Source organism: Schistocerca gregaria, unplaced genomic scaffold (genome assembly GCF_023897955.1).
Source record: "Schistocerca gregaria isolate iqSchGreg1 unplaced genomic scaffold, iqSchGreg1.2 ptg000355l, whole genome shotgun sequence".
NCBI classification, from domain to species: domain Eukaryota; kingdom Metazoa; phylum Arthropoda; class Insecta; order Orthoptera; family Acrididae; genus Schistocerca; species Schistocerca gregaria.
This window is the reverse complement of record NW_026061814.1, coordinates 1,146,526-1,170,083: the sequence shown is the minus strand read 5'-3', so window position 1 is coordinate 1,170,083 and position 23,558 is coordinate 1,146,526. Positions and strand designations below refer to the sequence as shown.

Sequence of the window (23,558 nt, the reverse complement as noted above, 5' to 3'; positions counted from 1 at the left end):
GAGATGGATACTTTGCCGAACAGCCTGTGTCTTGTGTGCATGTTTTCGCACCTTTCCACGGCACGGCGCAGCACAGAGCGGCTCTGGTAGCTCCGAACGGCCGCACACGGCGCCTCGGACACGCCGGTTCGGCCCGCGCCCATCTCGCAGATGCTTCTCGTACTTGTGCTGTCATATGGACCGCGACCCGAGCGTCAGCGAGCGGCAGTCGAGCAAAGTCGGGACAAGTCGGGACGGAAGGGGACAGCCGAGAATGCACCGTGCGAATTACGCAAATATCTGGAAGCGCGACGCGTGTCAGGCAGGTGAGACCGCTTCCCTCTGTCTTCATTTCTTGCTTTCTTGTCACTACCCCTGCCAGCCCTTTTTTCATGCTACCTTTCTCATGTGACAAAGATGCTTCCATACTGATTTTAAACTATCGTAAGATACGATGTTAAGGAACTCAATTTGAAAAGAGTGCGCCAAGGAAGACTTCCAAAGAGTCTCTGGAAATAACAAAACAGTGTGAAGTGACAGAAATGTTGTGAAATACGTCAGGGCATATTGTTTTGTAGCAGTGCACAACGGCAAATTTGTAAACAAAAATTTACCTTTCGTCGCTACAAGAGATGGATACTTTGTCGAACAAACGAATGACAGGCGGTGCAACGAGCAGCTGTGTTGTGCGTCTGACCCACGTGGCGGCGCGCCGCACTGCGCGTCGCCTTCGAGGTGGAAGGACGTGCTTTGCGTCAAATGTGCCACCGAAGACGGCGATTGCGTGTGTTGGGAGGAGAGGCGAAGCCTTCTCCTGCCGTGCGGCTACTGTATAAGGACGCCAACGGCCATACCATGTTGAATACACCGGTTCTCGTCCGATCACCGAAGTTAAGCAACATCGGGCCCGGTTAGTACTTGGATGGGTGACCGCCTGGGAACACCGGGTGCTGTTGGCTCCCTCTCTTCTTCTAAATTTTATGTCACTACACCTGCCAGTCCTCTTTTCATACAAACTCTCAGGTGCGACAAAGATGCTTCCACAAGCATTTTAAACCACTGTATTAAATGTAAGATGCAAAATTACAGTAATGAACTCAGTTTGAACAAGAATGCGCGGAGGAAGAGTGCTAGGAACTCGTTGAAAATAACGAAACACTGCGAATCGACAGATGTGCTCTTAAAATGCGTCAGAGCCTACTGTTTTGTAGGAGCGCTAAATTCCAATTTTGTAGCAGTGCACAACGGCAAATTTGTAAACAAAAATTAACCTTTCGTCGCTACAAGAGATGGATACTTTGCCGAACAGCCTGTGTCTTGTGTGCATGTTTTCGCACCTTTCCACGGCACGGCGCAGCACAGAGCGGCTCTGGTAGCTCCGAACGGCCGCACACGGCGCCTCGGACACGCCGGTTCGGCCCGCGCCCATCTCGCAGATGCTTCTCGTACTTGTGCTGTCATATGGACCGCGACCCGAGCGGCAGCGAGCGGCAGTCGAGCAAAGTCGGGACAAGTCGGGACGGAAGGGGACAGCCGAGAATGCACCGTGCGAATTACGCAAATATCTGGAAGCGCGACGCGTGTCAGGCAGGTGAGACCGCTTCCCTCTGTCTTCATTTCTTGCTTTCTTGTCACTACCCCTGCCAGCCCTTTTTTCATGCTACCTTTCTCATGTGACAAAGATGCTTCCATACTGATTTTAAACTATCGTAAGATACGATGTTAAGGAACTCAATTTGAAAAGAGTGCGCCAAGGAAGACTTCCAAAGAGTCTCTGGAAATAACAAAACAGTGTGAAGTGACAGAAATGTTGTGAAATACGTCAGGGCATATTGTTTTGTAGCAGTGCACAACGGCAAATTTGTAAACAAAAATTTACCTTTCGTCGCTACAAGAGATGGATACTTTGTCGAACAAACGAATGACAGGCGGTGCAACGAGCAGCTGTGTTGTGCGTCTGACCCACGTGGCGGCGCGCCGCACTGCGCGTCGCCTTCGAGGTGGAAGGACGTGCTTTGCGTCAAATGTGCCACCGAAGACGGCGATTGCGTGTGTTGGGAGGAGAGGCGAAGCCTTCTCCTGCCGTGCGGCTACTGTATAAGGACGCCAACGGCCATACCATGTTGAATACACCGGTTCTCGTCCGATCACCGAAGTTAAGCAACATCGGGCCCGGTTAGTACTTGGATGGGTGACCGCCTGGGAACACCGGGTGCTGTTGGCTCCCTCTCTTCTTCTAAATTTTATGTCACTACACCTGCCAGTCCTCTTTTCATACAAACTCTCAGGTGCGACAAAGATGCTTCCACAAGCATTTTAAACCACTGTATTAAATGTAAGATGCAAAATTACAGTAATGAACTCAGTTTGAACAAGAATGCGCGGAGGAAGAGTGCTAGGAACTCGTTGAAAATAACGAAACACTGCGAATCGACAGATGTGCTCTTAAAATGCGTCAGAGCCTACTGTTTTGTAGGAGCGCTAAATTCCAATTTTGTAGCAGTGCACAACGGCAAATTTGTAAACAAAAATTAACCTTTCGTCGCTACAAGAGATGGATACTTTGCCGAACAGCCTGTGTCTTGTGTGCATGTTTTCGCACCTTTCCACGGCACGGCGCAGCACAGAGCGGCTCTGGTAGCTCCGAACGGCCGCACACGGCGCCTCGGACACGCCGGTTCGGCCCGCGCCCATCTCGCAGATGCTTCTCGTACTTGTGCTGTCATATGGACCGCGACCCGAGCGGCAGCGAGCGGCAGTCGAGCAAAGTCGGGACAAGTCGGGACGGAAGGGGACAGCCGAGAATGCACCGTGCGAATTACGCAAATATCTGGAAGCGCGACGCGTGTCAGGCAGGTGAGACCGCTTCCCTCTGTCTTCATTTCTTGCTTTCTTGTCACTACCCCTGCCAGCCCTTTTTTCATGCTACCTTTCTCATGTGACAAAGATGCTTCCATACTGATTTTAAACTATCGTAAGATACGATGTTAAGGAACTCAATTTGAAAAGAGTGCGCCAAGGAAGACTTCCAAAGAGTCTCTGGAAATAACAAAACAGTGTGAAGTGACAGAAATGTTGTGAAATACGTCAGGGCATATTGTTTTGTAGCAGTGCACAACGGCAAATTTGTAAACAAAAATTTACCTTTCGTCGCTACAAGAGATGGATACTTTGTCGAACAAACGAATGACAGGCGGTACAACGAGCAGCTGTGTTGTGCGTCTGACCCACGTGGCGGCGCGCCGCACTGCGCGTCGCCTTCGAGGTGGAAGGACGTGCTTTGCGTCAAATGTGCCACCGAAGACGGCGATTGCGTGTGTTGGGAGGAGAGGCGAAGCCTTCTTCTGCCGTGCGGCTACTGTATAAGGACGCCAACGGCCATACCATGTTGAATACACCGGTTCTCGTCCGATCACCGAAGTTAAGCAACATCGGGCCCGGTTAGTACTTGGATGGGTGACCGCCTGGGAACACCGGGTGCTGTTGGCTCCCTCTCTTCTTCTAAATTTTATGTCACTACACCTGCCAGTCCTCTTTTCATACAAACTCTCAGGTGCGACAAAGATGCTTCCACAAGCATTTTAAACCACTGTATTAAATGTAAGATGCAAAATTACAGTAATGAACTCAGTTTGAACAAGAATGCGCGGAGGAAGAGTGCTAGGAACTCGTTGAAAATAACGAAACACTGCGAATCGACAGATGTGCTCTTAAAATGCGTCAGAGCCTACTGTTTTGTAGGAGCGCTAAATTCCAATTTTGTAGCAGTGCACAACGGCAAATTTGTAAACAAAAATTAACCTTTCGTCGCTACAAGAGATGGATACTTTGCCGAACAGCCTGTGTCTTGTGTGCATGTTTTCGCACCTTTCCACGGCACGGCGCAGCACAGAGCGGCTCTGGTAGCTCCGAACGGCCGCACACGGCGCCTCGGACACGCCGGTTCGGCCCGCGCCCATCTCGCAGATGCTTCTCGTACTTGTGCTGTCATATGGACCGCGACCCGAGCGTCAGCGAGCGGCAGTCGAGCAAAGTCGGGACAAGTCGGGACGGAAGGGGACAGCCGAGAATGCACCGTGCGAATTACGCAAATATCTGGAAGCGCGACGCGTGTCAGGCAGGTGAGACCGCTTCCCTCTGTCTTCATTTCTTGCTTTCTTGTCACTACCCCTGCCAGCCCTTTTTTCATGCTACCTTTCTCATGTGACAAAGATGCTTCCATACTGATTTTAAACTATCGTAAGATACGATGTTAAGGAACTCAATTTGAAAAGAGTGCGCCAAGGAAGACTTCCAAAGAGTCTCTGGAAATAACAAAACAGTGTGAAGTGACAGAAATGTTGTGAAATACGTCAGGGCATATTGTTTTGTAGCAGTGCACAACGGCAAATTTGTAAACAAAAATTTACCTTTCGTCGCTACAAGAGATGGATACTTTGTCGAACAAACGAATGACAGGCGGTGCAACGAGCAGCTGTGTTGTGCGTCTGACCCACGTGGCGGCGCGCCGCACTGCGCGTCGCCTTCGAGGTGGAAGGACGTGCTTTGCGTCAAATGTGCCACCGAAGACGGCGATTGCGTGTGTTGGGAGGAGAGGCGAAGCCTTCTTCTGCCGTGCGGCTACTGTATAAGGACGCCAACGGCCATACCATGTTGAATACACCGGTTCTCGTCCGATCACCGAAGTTAAGCAACATCGGGCCCGGTTAGTACTTGGATGGGTGACCGCCTGGGAACACCGGGTGCTGTTGGCTCCCTCTCTTCTTCTAAATTTTATGTCACTACACCTGCCAGTCCTCTTTTCATACAAACTCTCAGGTGCGACAAAGATGCTTCCACAAGCATTTTAAACCACTGTATTAAATGTAAGATGCAAAATTACAGTAATGAACTCAGTTTGAACAAGAATGCGCGGAGGAAGAGTGCTAGGAACTCGTTGAAAATAACGAAACACTGCGAATCGACAGATGTGCTCTTAAAATGCGTCAGAGCCTACTGTTTTGTAGGAGCGCTAAATTCCAATTTTGTAGCAGTGCACAACGGCAAATTTGTAAACAAAAATTAACCTTTCGTCGCTACAAGAGATGGATACTTTGCCGAACAGCCTGTGTCTTGTGTGCATGTTTTCGCACCTTTCCACGGCACGGCGCAGCACAGAGCGGCTCTGGTAGCTCCGAACGGCCGCACACGGCGCCTCGGACACGCCGGTTCGGCCCGCGCCCATCTCGCAGATGCTTCTCGTACTTGTGCTGTCATATGGACCGCGACCCGAGCGGCAGCGAGCGGCAGTCGAGCAAAGTCGGGACAAGTCGGGACGGAAGGGGACAGCCGAGAATGCACCGTGCGAATTACGCAAATATCTGGAAGCGCGACGCGTGTCAGGCAGGTGAGACCGCTTCCCTCTGTCTTCATTTCTTGCTTTCTTGTCACTACCCCTGCCAGCCCTTTTTTCATGCTACCTTTCTCATGTGACAAAGATGCTTCCATACTGATTTTAAACTATCGTAAGATACGATGTTAAGGAACTCAATTTGAAAAGAGTGCGCCAAGGAAGACTTCCAAAGAGTCTCTGGAAATAACAAAACAGTGTGAAGTGACAGAAATGTTGTGAAATACGTCAGGGCATATTGTTTTGTAGCAGTGCACAACGGCAAATTTGTAAACAAAAATTTACCTTTCGTCGCTACAAGAGATGGATACTTTGTCGAACAAACGAATGACAGGCGGTACAACGAGCAGCTGTGTTGTGCGTCTGACCCACGTGGCGGCGCGCCGCACTGCGCGTCGCCTTCGAGGTGGAAGGACGTGCTTTGCGTCAAATGTGCCACCGAAGACGGCGATTGCGTGTGTTGGGAGGAGAGGCGAAGCCTTCTTCTGCCGTGCGGCTACTGTATAAGGACGCCAACGGCCATACCATGTTGAATACACCGGTTCTCGTCCGATCACCGAAGTTAAGCAACATCGGGCCTGGTTAGTACTTGGATGGGTGACCGCCTGGGAACACCGGGTGCTGTTGGCTCCCTCTCTTCTTCTAAATTTTATGTCACTACACCTGCCAGTCCTCTTTTCATACAAACTCTCAGGTGCGACAAAGATGCTTCCACAAGCATTTTAAACCACTGTATTAAATGTAAGATGCAAAATTACAGTAATGAACTCAGTTTGAACAAGAATGCGCGGAGGAAGAGTGCTAGGAACTCGTTGAAAATAACGAAACACTGCGAATCGACAGATGTGCTCTTAAAATGCGTCAGAGCCTACTGTTTTGTAGGAGCGCTAAATTCCAATTTTGTAGCAGTGCACAACGGCAAATTTGTAAACAAAAATTAACCTTTCGTCGCTACAAGAGATGGATACTTTGCCGAACAGCCTGTGTCTTGTGTGCATGTTTTCGCACCTTTCCACGGCACGGCGCAGCACAGAGCGGCTCTGGTAGCTCCGAACGGCCGCACACGGCGCCTCGGACACGCCGGTTCGGCCCGCGCCCATCTCGCAGATGCTTCTCGTACTTGTGCTGTCATATGGACCGCGACCCGAGCGGCAGCGAGCGGCAGTCGAGCAAAGTCGGGACAAGTCGGGACGGAAGGGGACAGCCGAGAATGCACCGTGCGAATTACGCAAATATCTGGAAGCGCGACGCGTGTCAGGCAGGTGAGACCGCTTCCCTCTGTCTTCATTTCTTGCTTTCTTCTCACTACCCCTGCCAGCCCTTTTTTCATGCTACCTTTCTCATGTGACAAAGATGCTTCCATACTGATTTTAAACTATCGTAAGATACGATGTTAAGGAACTCAATTTGAAAAGAGTGCGCCAAGGAAGACTTCCAAAGAGTCTCTGGAAATAACAAAACAGTGTGAAGTGACAGAAATGTTGTGAAATACGTCAGGGCATATTGTTTTGTAGCAGTGCACAACGGCAAATTTGTAAACAAAAATTTACCTTTCGTCGCTACAAGAGATGGATACTTTGTCGAACAAACGAATGACAGGCGGTACAACGAGCAGCTGTGTTGTGCGTCTGACCCACGTGGCGGCGCGCCGCACTGCGCGTCGCCTTCGAGGTGGAAGGACGTGCTTTGCGTCAAATGTGCCACCGAAGACGGCGATTGCGTGTGTTGGGAGGAGAGGCGAAGCCTTCTTCTGCCGTGCGGCTACTGTATAAGGACGCCAACGGCCATACCATGTTGAATACACCGGTTCTCGTCCGATCACCGAAGTTAAGCAACATCGGGCCCGGTTAGTACTTGGCTGTCTGCCCGCCTGGCAACACCTCGGTGCCGAGCGAGCAGTACTTCCGCGTGCGACTTGGCCGGCGGCGCCTCGCGTGTCGTCTGCTCTTCTCTGCCTAGCGGCTGTATATTTCATCACAGACTGTAAGTTATGGCAACGATTTACGATGACAGTGAAGAACGCCAAAATAACATTCAATGTGAGTTCGATCGTTCTGTAGACAAGCCCTCGGCCTTTGAAATCCACCGTTGGATTCTAGAAGATCTGTTGTTAACGCACGATGACGTTCTCGGTATCCAATTCGATACTTCTCTTAACTCTGTGTTCTTGAAGTTGAAAAATTCCGAAATGTGTGATCATGTTGTGTCTGTCAATGACGGTGTCCGAAAATTTCGTCACCTTGACGGTCGCGTAAGCAATGTTAATGTGTCGCATGCTGGCTTTGGCATTAGGCAAATTCGTGTGTTTAACCTACCATTTGAAATTCGAAATGACACAATTGCTCGCTATTTGCGGCCGTATGGCACTGTTTTGTCTGTAGTGAAGGAAAAGTGGTCCTCCGCGTACTTGTTTCAAGTAGAAAACGGAGTGAGAAGTGTGAAAATGGTTGTTAGACAGCACATTCCTTCGTTTGTTTTGGTTAACGGCCACCGCGCGTTCGTTACTTATAGTGGACAGCCACAAACATGTTCTTTTTGTGGTGGCGTTGGCCATTATAGACAGGATTGTCCTAAACGCAAACGGCCTGCCCAGCTACCTACTGTAGGTAATTTGAATGATGCCAGCTTTGCTTCTGTGGCCGCCACGGGTTTGGGTACCGCCCCCCCCCCCCCCCCCCCCGCGCCCGCGCGCCGTGTAGCTGACGCCAACTTTGCTGCCACCCCGATGGCTATGGATGTGTCCACTACCGATAGTGACTCTGCTTCTGTGTCTGCTGTGTTAGATTCAATGTCTCCGGCTCCGGCTGACGGGACAACTATCGAAAATCTGGTAGTAACGAATGTTTCACAAGAGACAGTGTCCGAACCCGTGCAGCAGTCGCCGCGTGATTTAGTGTCGGAACCTGTTTCGCTGTCAGTGACAGTACCGGAACAGTCCGGTTCTTTGATTGCCCCTGTTACTGTGCCTGCCGGTTCTCCTAATTCCGCTGCTGCTGTGGAATCACAGGCATTTTTTGTAGCACCGAAACCGAGACGGGACGAACGTTCGTCTCGTAGTTCAAGTCGGCAACGTGCGCGTAGTGTTGGTCGGTCGCCTCCCTCTGATAGGGGTCTTCCGCGACCCGATCGCAGTCCGTCTCCGGTTGGGCGTTCCCCCGACGCCTCCCGACCGACACGACCCGGTCGGCAGGCTTCCCAACAGCGTGCTTCCCGACGGGACCTTGCCGACGAGCGGCGTTCGTCTCAGGCTCCTGGCTCTGGGCGTCAGCCCGTGGACCAACAGCAACAACGGCGCGCCTCTCCTCGCCGTCAGCTGCCTGCCGAAATCAATGTTGCTGATCAAAAACGTGACGTCGCTGTTCGGCACTTAAGGACTGTCTTAAGCCAGCCGGGCGCAGGCGACGACTCCGGGCAACCGACCGACACTGTTTCTGCTGTGCTGACACCTCAATTGCCGACCAAACGTAAGGCGGAAGACACACACCAGCGTCGCGTTTGTCCTTCTGCTACTGAACGTGTGCCGGCTTCTTCTCCTGATGTCGAGATGTCTGTCGTTGGTCCCATGTCGGTGGACTCTAGTGGAACGGATTCTGGGACCGCTCCACCCCCACACCCCCCTCCCGCCGCCCCCCAGGACTGGGCGGCGGACGTGGAGGCCAGTGACGCGACTTAGTGTGTGCAAGTGTTGTTTCCTCCTCTCGCGCACATTTGCATGATCTGTGTTTTTTTTAGCTATTTTATTGCTGCTTCTGCGGTGCCCTCGTTTGGTTTTTTGTTGGTCGTTTTCGTGTAGTCAGCTCCGTTTGCCTTTATTCACCGACCGCCGCAAGATCCTCCGTCGTTATTCGGCGTCGATATTCTATCTGTTTTAAATGACGGGTTATGGGAGCCGTGCTCTGTTTTTAATGGGGGACGGCCTATCGTAGTCGTCTTTTTTAGTGCATTGCGCCGATTGGATGCTATGGATCCGGCTGACGGGATTTCAACCCGTCACTCTGGTGTATATTTTATCCTTTTGTGGTGGTTGTCTTTTGCCGATCATTGCTGTTTTTCTCCACATGTAAGGTTTTTATCTATTGTGCTCTTTTTTAATTGTGTATGGATATTGAGCATTGTTCGTGGAACATTTTAACTGTTAATGTAAACAAATTGAGTGCCCAGTATAAGTTATCGGCTTTGCACACTTTTTTATGTGATTCTCACTGTCATGTCGCTTTATTACAGGAAGTTACGCGTACGGCTCTTTTGTATTTTATTGATTCCACTGCTTTTACCGTTATTGATAATATCATGTCGGATGAACAGACTGGTACTGCCATTTTATTCCGTCCGGGTTTTGATGTCAGTGACGTTGAAATATTGCCCAATGGTCGCGCAATCGCCTGTGTTATTAATGGTGTCAGTTTTGTTAATGTCTATGCCCATGCCGGTGATAAACCAGCGCGGAATCAGTTTTACAGCCATGATCTCTGTCAATTGCTCCATCGCAATACTAATGAATTAGTGCTTGGTGGCGATTTCAACGCCGTTATTGATGGTAGGGATCAGGAGCCGCGCCCTAATTGGTGTCAAGAGTTGCGCACTTTGGTTGACACTTTTCGCTTGCGGGACACGTGGCGTGTGCTCAACCCGGATAAAACACATTTTACCCACTTTTATGCCACAGGTCATAGTCGACTGGATAGAATTTATGTGTCGTTGCCGCTTGCCGCTCATGTCACAAGGGCGGAAGTATTGCCGGTTATTTTTTCTGACCATTGTGGATTTTTGTGTCAACTTGTTTTACCACGTGCTCGACCTCCTCGGCGTCCAAATATCTGGAAGCTTAATTGCAGTCTTTTAGATGATGACGCTCTTGCGTCCCAATTTACTGCTTTGTGGCGCAAGCTCTTGCGTGACAAGGGCGACGATGGCAGTACCATCAGGTGGTGGGTGGAGGTAGCGAAGCCGGCCATCAGGCGCTTTTTAATCAATTTTAGTCGCGATGCGGCGCATTGGCGCCGGTCGACGGCGAGATTTTACCAGTCCTGTTTAAAAGATCTAGCTCAGCGGGTCACTACGTCTCCGCAGTTGCTTCCGGTTTTTAATCAGTTTAAAGCTCAACTTCTAGACGGTCTTCGCCGGAAGGGGTTTGGGACGGTCACGCGTAGCCAACCTATAGGTGCCGTTGAGGGGGAACCGCTCTCTCTCTACCACCTGAACAGGGAGCGGAGGCGGCGGGAGAGGTTGGTTATTCGTAAGTGGCTCAAACAGGATGGGACGACGACTTCCGACTGGGTGGATATTGAGCGGGAGGTCCATGATCACTTTGCTGCGCTCTTTCACCCAGTAGACGCCGACCCCGGGGCGCTCCGCGATTTTTTGCAGGGGGTCCCACATGTTTTAACGCGACAAGACAGGGCCCATCTTAATGCAACTTTTACTTCTGAGGATCTCTCTCCGGCGGTGAAAAGTAGTCCTAGGGGCAAATCCCCTGGTATGGACGGTATCCCCGCGGAATTTTATTTAAAATTTTTCCCTCTTTTAAGCGATGTTTTAACTGTGATCATGAACGAAATCCATAACGGTGTTGACATTCCGGCGGAGTTTGCGGAAGGGCGTGTTGCACTTCTCCCTAAATCAACCGCGACGCCGCGTATAGACAGTGTTCGCCCTATAACCCTCTTGAACGCTGATTATAAGATTATGGCGCGGTGTGTTACGCACAGGATGCAGGTCGTTCTGCCCAAGGTCATCAGTGAATGTCAAACTTGTGCTGTGGCCGACAGGAACATTTTCGATGCCGTCCTGGCTTATCGCGACTGCATCGGATATGTAAAGGGTCACAGGCTCCGAGCGGCTGCGATCTTGCTGGTAGACTTTAAAAACGCCTTTGATCGGATCAGCCACTCCTATCTGCGGCGAGTGATGATCGGCCTGGGTTTTGGGTCCAAAATCACGAAGATGCCACTTCTCGGGTGGTCATCAACGGTATTCCTGGTAGCGTCATCCCCATTGGTCGTTCTGTCCGACAGGGGTGTCCTCTGTCTATGGCGCTTTTCGCCTTGGCGTTGGACCCACTCCTACGTTGTATAGCCCGGGAGTGCCGGGGTATTCGACTTGGCGACGTTCAGCTGGTATGTCGGGCGTATGCTGATGACCTGGGGGTCTTCATTGATCACCCAGAGGATCTTGATCGCTTGCGTGGTGTTTTGGACCGTTTTGAGAGGGCGACGGGGGCTATCGTCAACCCTCGTAAGACTGTCTTGCTTCCCCTTACACCTCGATTACGCACTGTCAGCGGCGATTGGTTCTGTGTGAAGCAACAGCACACGGTGCTCGGTGTCATTCTAACTGACAACACACAGCGTATGGAAGCTCTTAATTGGCGTTCCACATTATACAAGATTCGAGCTGTTGCTAAACTCTACGCCTCTCGGAACCTGGCGCTTCGTCAGAAGGTGGCTCTCATTAACACGAATATCTTCGCCAAAGCGTGGTATCTGGCACAAGTTCTCCCAGTGCCAAAAGAATTGGAAAGGGCCATCCAACAAGCAGTTTATTGGCTGCTATGGAAGGGCGATATTTTTAAGGTCTCCTTGGCGACGTGTACTTTAAGCTTGCAGGTAGGGGGGCTAGGTTTGGTTGACTTCCGATCTAAGTGTGCGGCGCTCCTTGTGAAACGGACCACAGTGGTGATTGACAAGGGGCCGCACAGTCCGAGAGCTGCCTTGTTTCGTCATTACCGCCCACCATCAGTAGTAGCCCCTGTTTCAATCAGTCACATTCCGTATGTGTTGAATTTCGTGCGCCGCTATTATGTTTACAATAGTTATCTTGTGTTTGGTGACGTCTGTACATGTAGTGTTACTGAGATAATTCGAGCTCTTCGAGGGACGCCGATTAGGAACAAATGGGAATATCGGTTGCCACAGCATGATTGGCAGCTGGTGTGGAAGAACCTTGCTACCGCCGCCGTCCCTGCCGCCGTTCATGCTACTTGGTATAAAGTGGTCAACCGGACTATCCCGACAAATGCCAATCTTTGTGCTATTAATTTGATTTCTTCGGGAGAGTGTGAATTGTGTGCAGAGGAGGACACTATCGAACATCGTTTTGTGTGTGACAAATTTCGTGTGGTCTGGGACATTGCCTGTGACATGGTTCGTCTGATTAACAGGGTGGACAGGCGGCACGTGACAACCATGGACGCCATAGTGCCTCAGTGCGCGGCTTACCCGGCCACCAAAAGAAATGCGACGTTATGGATTCTTGGACATACAGTTTACTGTATCTTTACCCTGAAAGTGACTGATGCCGTCGATTTTCTATCCTATTTGTGGACGGAACACCGTCAGGACCTTGCTCGTGCGGCTTATACTCAGACTTTTGCCAATTTTTTGCGTGTGGCCTTGGAACATGCCTATGCTAAATTTTTGATAACTACATAGGACTGCCTACCAATTTTGACTTTTATCGCGTTATCCTCCAGTGGTAATGCCGGTGCTATGAATTATGTTGCTTCGACGGGACTTTGCTTACAACGGAACTTTCTTTCTACGAATGATGGAACTAAATTTGAATGCCAATGTGTGTTATATGGAACGAACATTATCGCCAACGTATCCTGTTCTTGGGTTATGTGGATGTTTTATTAGTAGGAGTTTAACTTGTGCTTTATTTATCTGTTTTTCTTTGTTCTGAGGACATTTTTTCTTTCATTTTCTCTCCCAAGATGACCGAGGAGACAGTGTCGTGAAGGACATTTTCCTTACTTTTAAGTGTGCATAAAAAAAGAAATAAAAAAAAAAGGTGCTGTGGCTCCCTCTCTTCTTTTAAATTTTATGTCACTACACCTGCCAGCCCTCTTTTCATGAAAAACTCTCAGGTAAAAAAAAAAAAAAAAAAAAAAAGGTGCTGTTGGCTCCCTCTCTTCTTCTAAATTTTATGTCACTACACCTGCCAGTCCTCTTTTCATACAAACTCTCAGGTGCGACAAAGATGCTTCCACAAGCATTTTAAACCACTGTATTAAATGTAAGATGCAAAATTACAGTAATGAACTCAGTTTGAACAAGAATGCGCGGAGGAAGAGTGCTAGGAACTCGTTGAAAATAACGAAACACTGCGAATCGACAGATGTGCTCTTAAAATGCGTCAGAGCCTACTGTTTTGTAGGAGCGCTAAATTCCAATTTTGTAGCAGTGCACAACGGCAAATTTGTAAACAAAAATTAACCTTTCGTCGCTACAAGAGATGGGTACTTTGCCGAACAGCCTGTGTCTTGTGTGCATGTTTTCGCACCTTTCCACGGCACGGCGCAGCACAGAGCGGCTCTGGTAGCTCCGAACGGCCGCACACGGCGCCTCGGACACGCCGGTTCGGCCCGCGCCCATCTCGCAGATGCTTCTCGTACTTGTGCTGTCATATGGACCGCGACCCGAGCGGCAGCGAGCGGCAGTCGAGCAAAGTCGGGACAAGTCGGGACGGAAGGGGACAGCCGAGAATGCACCGTGCGAATTACGCAAATATCTGGAAGCGCGACGCGTGTCAGGCAGGTGAGACCGCTTCCCTCTGTCTTCATTTCTTGCTTTCTTGTCACTACCCCTGCCAGCCCTTTTTTCATGCTACCTTTCTCATGTGACAAAGATGCTTCCATACTGATTTTAAACTATCGTAAGATACGATGTTAAGGAACTCAATTTGAAAAGAGTGCGCCAAGGAAGACTTCCAAAGAGTCTCTGGAAATAACAAAACAGTGTGAAGTGACAGAAATGTTGTGAAATACGTCAGGGCATATTGTTTTGTAGCAGTGCACAACGGCAAATTTGTAAACAAAAATTTACCTTTCGTCGCTACAAGAGATGGATACTTTGTCGAACAAACGAATGACAGGCGGTGCAACGAGCAGCTGTGTTGTGCGTCTGACCCACGTGGCGGCGCGCCGCACTGCGCGTCGCCTTCGAGGTGGAAGGACGTGCTTTGCGTCAAATGTGCCACCGAAGACGGCGATTGCGTGTGTTGGGAGGAGAGGCGAAGCCTTCTTCTGCCGTGCGGCTACTGTATAAGGACGCCAACGGCCATACCATGTTGAATACACCGGTTCTCGTCCGATCACCGAAGTTAAGCAACATCGGGCCCGGTTAGTACTTGGATGGGTGACCGCCTGGGAACACCGGGTGCTGTTGGCTCCCTCTCTTCTTCTAAATTTTATGTCACTACACCTGCCAGTCCTCTTTTCATACAAACTCTCAGGTGCGACAAAGATGCTTCCACAAGCATTTTAAACCACTGTATTAAATGTAAGATGCAAAATTACAGTAATGAACTCAGTTTGAACAAGAATGCGCGGAGGAAGAGTGCTAGGAACTCGTTGAAAATAACGAAACACTGCGAATCGACAGATGTGCTCTTAAAATGCGTCAGAGCCTACTGTTTTGTAGGAGCGCTAAATTCCAATTTTGTAGCAGTGCACAACGGCAAATTTGTAAACAAAAATTAACCTTTCGTCGCTACAAGAGATGGATACTTTGCCGAACAGCCTGTGTCTTGTGTGCATGTTTTCGCACCTTTCCACGGCACGGCGCAGCACAGAGCGGCTCTGGTAGCTCCGAACGGCCGCACACGGCGCCTCGGACACGCCGGTTCGGCCCGCGCCCATCTCGCAGATGCTTCTCGTACTTGTGCTGTCATATGGACCGCGACCCGAGCGGCAGCGAGCGGCAGTCGAGCAAAGTCGGGACAAGTCGGGACGGAAGGGGACAGCCGAGAATGCACCGTGCGAATTACGCAAATATCTGGAAGCGCGACGCGTGTCAGGCAGGTGAGACCGCTTCCCTCTGTCTTCATTTCTTGCTTTCTTGTCACTACCCCTGCCAGCCCTTTTTTCATGCTACCTTTCTCATGTGACAAAGATGCTTCCATACTGATTTTAAACTATCGTAAGATACGATGTTAAGGAACTCAATTTGAAAAGAGTGCGCCAAGGAAGACTTCCAAAGAGTCTCTGGAAATAACAAAACAGTGTGAAGTGACAGAAATGTTGTGAAATACGTCAGGGCATATTGTTTTGTAGCAGTGCACAACGGCAAATTTGTAAACAAAAATTTACCTTTCGTCGCTACAAGAGATGGATACTTTGTCGAACAAACGAATGACAGGCGGTACAACGAGCAGCTGTGTTGTGCGTCTGACCCACGTGGCGGCGCGCCGCACTGCGCGTCGCCTTCGAGGTGGAAGGACGTGCTTTGCGTCAAATGTGCCACCGAAGACGGCGATTGCGTGTGTTGGGAGGAGAGGCGAAGCCTTCTTCTGCCGTGCGGCTACTGTATAAGGACGCCAACGGCCATACCATGTTGAATACACCGGTTCTCGTCCGATCACCGAAGTTAAGCAACATCGGGCCCGGTTAGTACTTGGATGGGTGACCGCCTGGGAACACCGGGTGCTGTTGGCTCCCTCTCTTCTTCTAAATTTTATGTCACTACACCTGCCAGTCCTCTTTTCATACAAACTCTCAGGTGCGACAAAGATGCTTCCACAAGCATTTTAAACCACTGTATTAAATGTAAGATGCAAAATTACAGTAATGAACTCAGTTTGAACAAGAATGCGCGGAGGAAGAGTGCTAGGAACTCGTTGAAAATAACGAAACACTGCGAATCGACAGATGTGCTCTTAAAATGCGTCAGAGCCTACTGTTTTGTAGGAGCGCTAAATTCCAATTTTGTAGCAGTGCACAACGGCAAATTTGTAAACAAAAATTTACCTTTCGTCGCTACAAGAGATGGATACTTTGCCGAACAGCCTGTGTCTTGTGTGCATGTTTTCGCACCTTTCCACGGCACGGCGCAGCACAGAGCGGCTCTGGTAGCTCCGAACGGCCGCACACGGCGCCTCGGACACGCCGGTTCGGCCCGCGCCCATCTCGCAGATGCTTCTCGTACTTGTGCTGTCATATGGACCGCGACCCGAGCGGCAGCGAGCGGCAGTCGAGCAAAGTCGGGACAAGTCGGGACGGAAGGGGACAGCCGAGAATGCACCGTGCGAATTACGCAAATATCTGGAAGCGCGACGCGTGTCAGGCAGGTGAGACCGCTTCCCTCTGTCTTCATTTCTTGCTTTCTTGTCACTACCCCTGCCAGCCCTTTTTTCATGCTACCTTTCTCACGTGACAAAGATGCTTCCATACTGATTTTAAACTATCGTAAGATACGATGTTAAGGAACTCAATTTGAAAAGAGTGCGCCAAGGAAGACTTCCAAAGAGTCTCTGGAAATAACAAAACAGTGTGAAGTGACAGAAATGTTGTGAAATACGTCAGGGCATATTGTTTTGTAGCAGTGCACAACGGCAAATTTGTAAACAAAAATTTACCTTTCGTCGCTACAAGAGATGGATACTTTGTCGAACAAACGAATGACAGGCGGTACAACGAGCAGCTGTGTTGTGCGTCTGACCCACGTGGCGGCGCGCCGCACTGCGCGTCGCCTTCGAGGTGGAAGGACGTGCTTTGCGTCAAATGTGCCACCGAAGACGGCGATTGCGTGTGTTGGGAGGAGAGGCGAAGCCTTCTTCTGCCGTGCGGCTACTGTATAAGGACGCCAACGGCCATACCATGTTGAATACACCGGTTCTCGTCCGATCACCGAAGTTAAGCAACATCGGGCCCGGTTAGTACTTGGATGGGTGACCGCCTGGGAACACCGGGTGTTGTTGGCTCCCTCTCTTCTTCTAAATTTTATGTCACTACACCTGCCAGTCCTCTTTTCATACAAACTCTCAGGTGCGACAAAGATGCTTCCACAAGCATTTTAAACCACTGTATTAAATGTAAGATGCAAAATTACAGTAATGAACTCAGTTTGAACAAGAATGCGCGGAGGAAGAGTGCTAGGAACTTGTTGAAAATAACGAAACACTGCGAATCGACAGATGTGCTCTTAAAATGCGTCAGAGCCTACTGTTTTGTAGGAGCGCTAAATTCCAATTTTGTAGCAGTGCACAACGGCAAATTTGTAAACAAAAATTAACCTTTCGTCGCTACAAGAGATGGATACTTTGCCGAACAGCCTGTGTCTTGTGTGCATGTTTTCGCACCTTTCCACGGCACGGCGCAGCACAGAGCGGCTCTGGTAGCTCCGAACGGCCGCACACGGCGCCTCGGACACGCCGGTTCGGCCCGCGCCCATCTCGCAGATGCTTCTCGTACTTGTGCTGTCATATGGACCGCGACCCGAGCGGCAGCGAGCGGCAGTCGAGCAAAGTCGGGACAAGTCGGGACGGAAGGGGACAGCCGAGAATGCACCGTGCGAATTACGCAAATATCTGGAAGCGCGACGCGTGTCAGGCAGGTGAGACCGCTTCCCTCTGTCTTCATTTCTTGCTTTCTTGTCACTACCCCTGCCAGCCCTTTTTTCATGCTACCTTTCTCATGTGACAAAGATGCTTCCATACTGATTTTAAACTATCGTAAGATACGATGTTAAGGAACTCAATTTGAAAAGAGTGCGCCAAGGAAGACTTCCAAAGAGTCTCTGGAAATAACAAAACAGTGTGAAGTGACAGAAATGTTGTGAAATACGTCAGGGCATATTGTTTTGTAGCAGTGCACAACGGCAAATTTGTAAACAAAAATTTACCTTTCGTCGCTACAAGAGATGGATACTTTGTCGAACAAACGAATGACAGGCGGTGCAACGAGCAGCTGTGTTGTGCGTCTGACCCACGTGGCGGCGCGCCGTACTGCGCGTCGCCTTCGAGGTGGAAGGACGTGCTTTGCGTCAAATGTGCCACCGAAGACGGCGATTGCGTGTGTTGGGAGGAGAGGCGAAGCCTTCTTCTGCCGTGCGGCTACTGTATAAGGACGCCAACGGCCATACCATGTTGAATACACCGGTTCTCGTCCGATCACCGAAGTTAAGCAACATCGGGCCCGGTTAGTACTTGGCTGTCTGCCCGCCTGGCAACACCTCGGTGCCGAGCGAGCAGTACTTCCTTGTGCGACTTGGCCGGCGGCGCCTCGCGTGTCGTCTGCTTCCTTTGCCACGTGGCTAAACCTCTACTGACTGTAAGTAATGGATTTGGTTTATGATGACAGTGAAGAGAGACAGAACAATGTTCAATGCGAGTTTGATCGTTCCGTAGAAAAACCCTCGGCTTTTGAAATTCATCGTTGGTTAATTGAGGATTTGTTGTTGTCTACTACTGACGTACTCGGTATTCAGTTCGATACGTTCTTAAATTCTGTGTTTTTGAAACTGAAATCTTCCGATCTGTGTGATGCTGTTGTTTCTGTTAATGACGGTATTCGCAAATTTCGCCACCTTAACGGAAATATTAGTAATGTAACTGTGTCTCACGCTGGTTTTGGTGTTCGACAAATACGGATCTTTAACCTTCCGTTTGAAATTCGCAACGACACTATTTCTCGTCACTTGCGGCCATATGGCACTGTGTTATCTGTTGTGAAGGAGAAATGGTCGTCTGCATACATTTTTCAAGTCGAGAACGGTGTGCGGAGCGTGAAAATGGTTGTCAGGCAACACATTCCGTCCTTTATTTTGGTTAACGGCCACCGTGCGTTTGTGACTTATAGTGGACAGCCTCAAACTTGTTCATTTTGCAATGGTGTCGGTCATTACCGGCAAGACTGCCCGAAACGCAAACGGCCCGCTCAGTTACCGATTGACGACAGTTTGCGCGGGGCCAGCTTTGCCTCTGTCGCCGCCACGGTCTTAGGTACAGCCCCCCCCCCCCGCACCTTCGCGCCGCGTGGCCGATGCTAACCTCGCTGCCTCCGCGGTTGCCATGGATGTGTCCCCTCCCAGCAGTGACCTTGTTTCTGAGTCTGATGATTCTGCACAGGCTACAGCTACTGTGCAGGCTGTCGAAATTCTGTCTCTGCCCGATGTTTCACTTGCAACTGTGTCCGAACCCGCGCCTACGTCGGCGACTGATTTAGTGTCGACAGCTGTTTCGCAGACTGTGTCGGTACCGGAATTCTCTGGTACGGTGACTGACTTCGTTGACGTGGCCGCCAGTGCTCCCGTTCCCACTGCTGCCGTGGACTCGCAGGATTTTTTTGCGACTCCGAAACCGCGGCGTGATGAATTTCCGTCTCGAAGTTCTAGCAGGCAACGTGCACGCAGTGTCGGTCGGTCGCCTTCCTCAGGCAGGGGGTTTACACGACCGGACCGCAGCCCGTCTCCGGCTGACCGTTCCCCCGCCGCTTCCCGGCAGTCGCGGGTTGGTCGGCAGGACTCCCAACAGCGTGTCGCGCGTCGGGACCTAGACCCCGAGCGGCGGCAGTCTCAGGCTTCCGGCTCCGGCCGTCAGACACAGCAATCACAACATCAACAACAACAACGGCGTGCCGCTTCTCGCCAGCGTCTGCCTGACGATCCTAACGTTGCCGATCAGAAGCGTGATGTCGCTGTTCGACATTTACGAACCGTTTTAAGTCAGCAGCCCGTTGGTTCCGATTCAGTTGTGACGGCCGACATGGCTTTGGCTGTGGCGACGCCGCAATTGCCGACGAAACGGAAGGCCGAAGACACCCACCAGCGTCGTGTCTGTCCTTCTGCCCCCGAGCGAGTGCCGACTTCTTCCGACGTGGAGATGCCCGCCGTTGATCCTTTATCGGTAGCTTCCGGTGGCGCAGATTCTGGGACCGCGTCCACCCCCACTCCCGTCCACCCCACTGCGTGGGCGGAGGACGTGGAAGGTGGTGAGACGACTTACTGATTCCTTTGTTGTCCCCTAATCCGGTTGACGGGAATTAAAACCCGTCTTTTTAGCATACCTTTTATCCTTCTGGTGGCTGGAATTCCGTCCATGTCTGCTGTCTGTTTTTAAATGAGGAGTTTTTTGTGCTTGTGTCTTTTAATTGTGTATGGAGCCTGAGCGTTGTTCGTGGAATATTTTAACTATCAATGTTAACAAGCTGAGTAATCCACACAAGTTGTCGGCCTTACTCGCTTTTTTACATGATTCCCATTGTCATGTGGCATTCTTACAGGAAGTTACGCGTCAGGCTCTGTTGTTTTTACTTGACACTTCTGATTTTACTGTCGTTGATAATGTAATGTCGGACGAACAGACTGGTACTGCCATCTTAATTCGTCCGGAATTTGATGTTGGCAATCTTGAAATATTGCCAAATGGCCGCGCTATTGCATGTACCATTAACGGTGTTGCTTTTGTTAATGTGTACGCTCATGCCGGTGACAAACCAGCGCGCAATAAGTTTTATGGTCAGGATCTTTGTCAACTTCTCCATCACAATCGTACTGACTTAGTGATTGGTGGTGACTTTAATGCAGTAATTGATGGTCGAGATCAGGCGCCGCGTCCTAACTGGTGCCAGGAATTGCGTACGTTGGTTGACAGCTTTCGGCTCCGGGACACGTGGCGTGTCCTTAATCCGGACAAGACGCATTTCACGCACTTTTACGCCACCGGTCACAGTAGACTCGACAGGATCTATGTGTCTTCGCCGCTCGCCGCCCACGTCCGGAAGGCGGACGTGTTGCCGGTCATTTTTTCAGACCATTGCGGCTACTTGTGTCAGCTCCTCCTACCGCGTGCGCGCCCTACTCGGCGCAACAATACTTGGAAATTTAACTGTAGTCTTTTGGACGATGCCAGTCTCACGTCTCAGTTTACTGCGTTGTGGCGCAAGCTCTTGCGTGATAAAGGCGATGACGGCAATACTCTCGTTTGGTGGGTGGGGGTAGCCAAGCCGGCTATTAGGCGTTTTTTAATCGATTTTAGTCTCGATGCGGCGCATTGGCGTCGGTCGACGACACGTTTTTACCAGGACTGTTTAAAGGATCTGGCTCAGCGGGTCACGGCGTCTCCTGACTTGCTTCCTGTTTTTAATCAATTTAAGGCCAAGCTCCTCGATGATCTTCGTCGGAAGGGTGCTGGGGCTATCGCGCGGAGCCAACCGGTGGGTGACGTAGAAGGGGAACCGCTCTCTCTTTACCACCTACACAGGGAGCGCCGGCGGCGCGAGCGGTTGGCTATCCGTAAATGGATCCAGCAGGACGGCACGTCCACCTCAGATGGTGCGGCCATTGAGCGGGAAGTTCACGCGCATTTTGCGACGCTCTTTAGACAAGTGGACGTAGACGCCGCGGCGCTGCGCGATTTTTTGCAGTGTGTGCCACGTGTGTTAACGAGACAGGATAGGGCTGTTTTAAATGAACCTTTTACCTTTGATGACTTAGATGCAGCTCTGAAACGGAGTCCTAGGGGCAGGTCCCCTGGACTGGACGGGATTCCCGCAGAATTTTATTTAAAATTTTTCCGTTTTTTAAGTCGTGTTTTAATTGACATCATGAATGAGATCCATAACGGCGTTGATATTCCGGCGGAATTTTCCGAAGGGCGCATTGCACTCATTCCGAAATCGACCACAACACCACATCTCGACAGTGTGCGTCCGATAACCTTACTGAACGCCGACTATAAAATTATAGCACGGTGCATCACTCACAGACTGACGAACGTTATGCCGAGGGTGGTGAGTGAACATCAGACGTGTGCTGTCAGGGACCGTAACATTTTCGATGCTGTCCTGGCGTACCGGGACTGCATCGGCTATGTTAAGAGTCACAGGCTCCGGACGGCTGGGATAATGCTGGTCGATTTCAAAAACGCCTTCGATCGGATTAGTCACACCTATCTGCGGCAGGTGTTGGTCGGTTTTGGATTTGGCACTAAAATGACGAAGATGGTGCACAATATTTTGCGGAATGCCACGTCGCGGGTCGTAATCAACGGAATTGCCAGTTGTGTGATTCCGATTAGCCGTTCAGTTCGTCAGGGTTGCCCCTTGTCAATGTCGCTCTTCGCTTTGGCGTTGGATCCGCTCCTCCGCTGTATCGCCCAGGATTGCCGAGGCATTCGCATTGGTGACGATCAGCTGATCTGCAGGGCGTATGCCGACGACCTCGGCGTGTTCCTTGATCAGCCAGAGGACATTGACAGGCTGCATGGTGTTTTACAGCGATTCGAGAGGGCAACGGGGGCTGTCGTCAATCCTCGGAAAACTGTTTTGCTCCCTCTTACACCTCGACTGCGTACTGTCCACGGCGACTGGTTTTGTGTCAAGCAACGGCAGACGGTTCTCGGTGTCATTCTGGCTGACAACACGCAGCGTATGGAAGCTCTTAATTGGCGGTCCACGCTGTACAAGGTTCGGGCTGTTGCAAAATTGTATGCCTCTCGGAATTTGGCGCTCCGTCAACGGGTGGATCTTATCAACACGCAGATTTTGGCAAAAGCGTGGTATCTGGCACAAGTCCTACCTGTCCCGAAACAGCTGGAAAGGGCCATTCAACAGGCGGTCTATTGGTTGCTGTGGAAGGGTGACATTTTTAAGGTCTCCCTGGCAACCTGTACCTTGAGTCTGGCGGAGGGGGGGCTGGGTTTAGTTGATTTTCGCCACAAGTGCGCGGCGCTCTTCGTGAAGCGGACAACGGTGGTGATTGACAAGGGGCCGTGCAGTCCGACGGCTGCCTTGTTCAATGCATATCGCCCGCCATCTGTGATTGCTCCGGTCTCGGTCGGTCATATTCCGTACACCTTGAACTTCGTACGCCGGTATTATATTAATAACAGCTATCTAGTGCTTGGTGATGTCCGTGCGTGCAGTGTCGGTGACATTCTTCGCGCTCTTCGGGGCTCGCCAAGCAGGAATAAATGGGAGTATCGGCTACCTCAGCATGACTGGAAGGTGGTGTGGAGAAACCTCGCCGCCGCCGTCATTCCGGCCCACGTTCACGCGACGTGGTATAAAGTAGTGAACCGCACATTTCCAACTAACGCTAAGCTGCACTCTATCGATCTGATTTCTTCGGGTGTCTGTGATTCGTGTCCTGAGGAGGACACCATCGAACACCGATTCGAGTGTCGAAAATTCCGTGTTGTTTGGGATATTGCGTGTGACATGGTGCGCTTAATCAACAGGGTGGACAGGCGGCAGGTGACGGCTTTGGACGCCATCGTGCCTCAGTGCGCAGCTTATCCGGCCGCCAAACGAAATGCCACACTTTGGATTTTGGGACATACGATTTTTTGTATTTTCACCCTGAAATTGACTGATGCTGTCGATTTTCTGTCTTACCTGTGGGCGGAACATCGTCAGACACTTGGTCGACCGGCTTATTCCCTGACTTATGCCAATTTTTTGCATGTCGCTTTA

At 50.6% G+C, this 23,558-nt stretch overlaps 1 protein-coding gene, 8 non-coding genes and 2 pseudogenes across 9 annotated transcripts; all 11 read left to right on the top strand.

Annotated features, from left to right (window-relative positions):
* The first annotated feature begins 819 nt into the window (after positions 1-819).
* On the top strand, positions 820-938 carry LOC126308322 (5S ribosomal RNA). Its single transcript, XR_007554227.1, has one exon. It is a non-coding gene; the product is annotated as a 5S ribosomal RNA (ribosomal RNA).
* Positions 939-2,084: 1,146 nt separating this feature from the next.
* On the top strand, positions 2,085-2,203 carry LOC126308321 (5S ribosomal RNA). The gene has a single exon (XR_007554226.1). It is a non-coding gene; the product is annotated as a 5S ribosomal RNA (ribosomal RNA).
* A 1,146-nt stretch (positions 2,204-3,349) lies between these two features.
* On the top strand, positions 3,350-3,468 carry LOC126308320 (5S ribosomal RNA). Its single transcript, XR_007554225.1, has one exon. It is a non-coding gene; the product is annotated as a 5S ribosomal RNA (ribosomal RNA).
* A 1,146-nt stretch (positions 3,469-4,614) lies between these two features.
* LOC126308319 (5S ribosomal RNA) lies at positions 4,615-4,733 on the top strand. Its single transcript, XR_007554224.1, has one exon. It is a non-coding gene; the product is annotated as a 5S ribosomal RNA (ribosomal RNA).
* Positions 4,734-5,879: 1,146 nt separating this feature from the next.
* LOC126307980 (5S ribosomal RNA) lies at positions 5,880-5,998 on the top strand. Its single transcript, XR_007553917.1, has one exon. It is a non-coding gene; the product is annotated as a 5S ribosomal RNA (ribosomal RNA).
* A 1,146-nt stretch (positions 5,999-7,144) lies between these two features.
* LOC126307922 (5S ribosomal RNA) lies at positions 7,145-7,262 on the top strand (annotated as a pseudogene).
* An 831-nt stretch (positions 7,263-8,093) lies between these two features.
* On the top strand, positions 8,094-9,041 carry LOC126307665 (uncharacterized). Its single transcript, XM_049992080.1, has one exon. The coding sequence runs from the start codon at positions 8,094-8,096 to the stop codon at positions 9,039-9,041; it is 948 nt and encodes a 315-aa protein (XP_049848037.1).
* A 5,378-nt stretch (positions 9,042-14,419) lies between these two features.
* LOC126308318 (5S ribosomal RNA) lies at positions 14,420-14,538 on the top strand. Its single transcript, XR_007554223.1, has one exon. It is a non-coding gene; the product is annotated as a 5S ribosomal RNA (ribosomal RNA).
* Positions 14,539-15,684: 1,146 nt separating this feature from the next.
* On the top strand, positions 15,685-15,803 carry LOC126308317 (5S ribosomal RNA). Its single transcript, XR_007554222.1, has one exon. It is a non-coding gene; the product is annotated as a 5S ribosomal RNA (ribosomal RNA).
* A 1,146-nt stretch (positions 15,804-16,949) lies between these two features.
* Positions 16,950-17,068, top strand: LOC126307702 (5S ribosomal RNA). Its single transcript, XR_007553688.1, has one exon. It is a non-coding gene; the product is annotated as a 5S ribosomal RNA (ribosomal RNA).
* A 1,146-nt stretch (positions 17,069-18,214) lies between these two features.
* Positions 18,215-18,332, top strand: LOC126307920 (5S ribosomal RNA; annotated as a pseudogene).
* Positions 18,333-23,558: the final 5,226 nt, after the last annotated feature.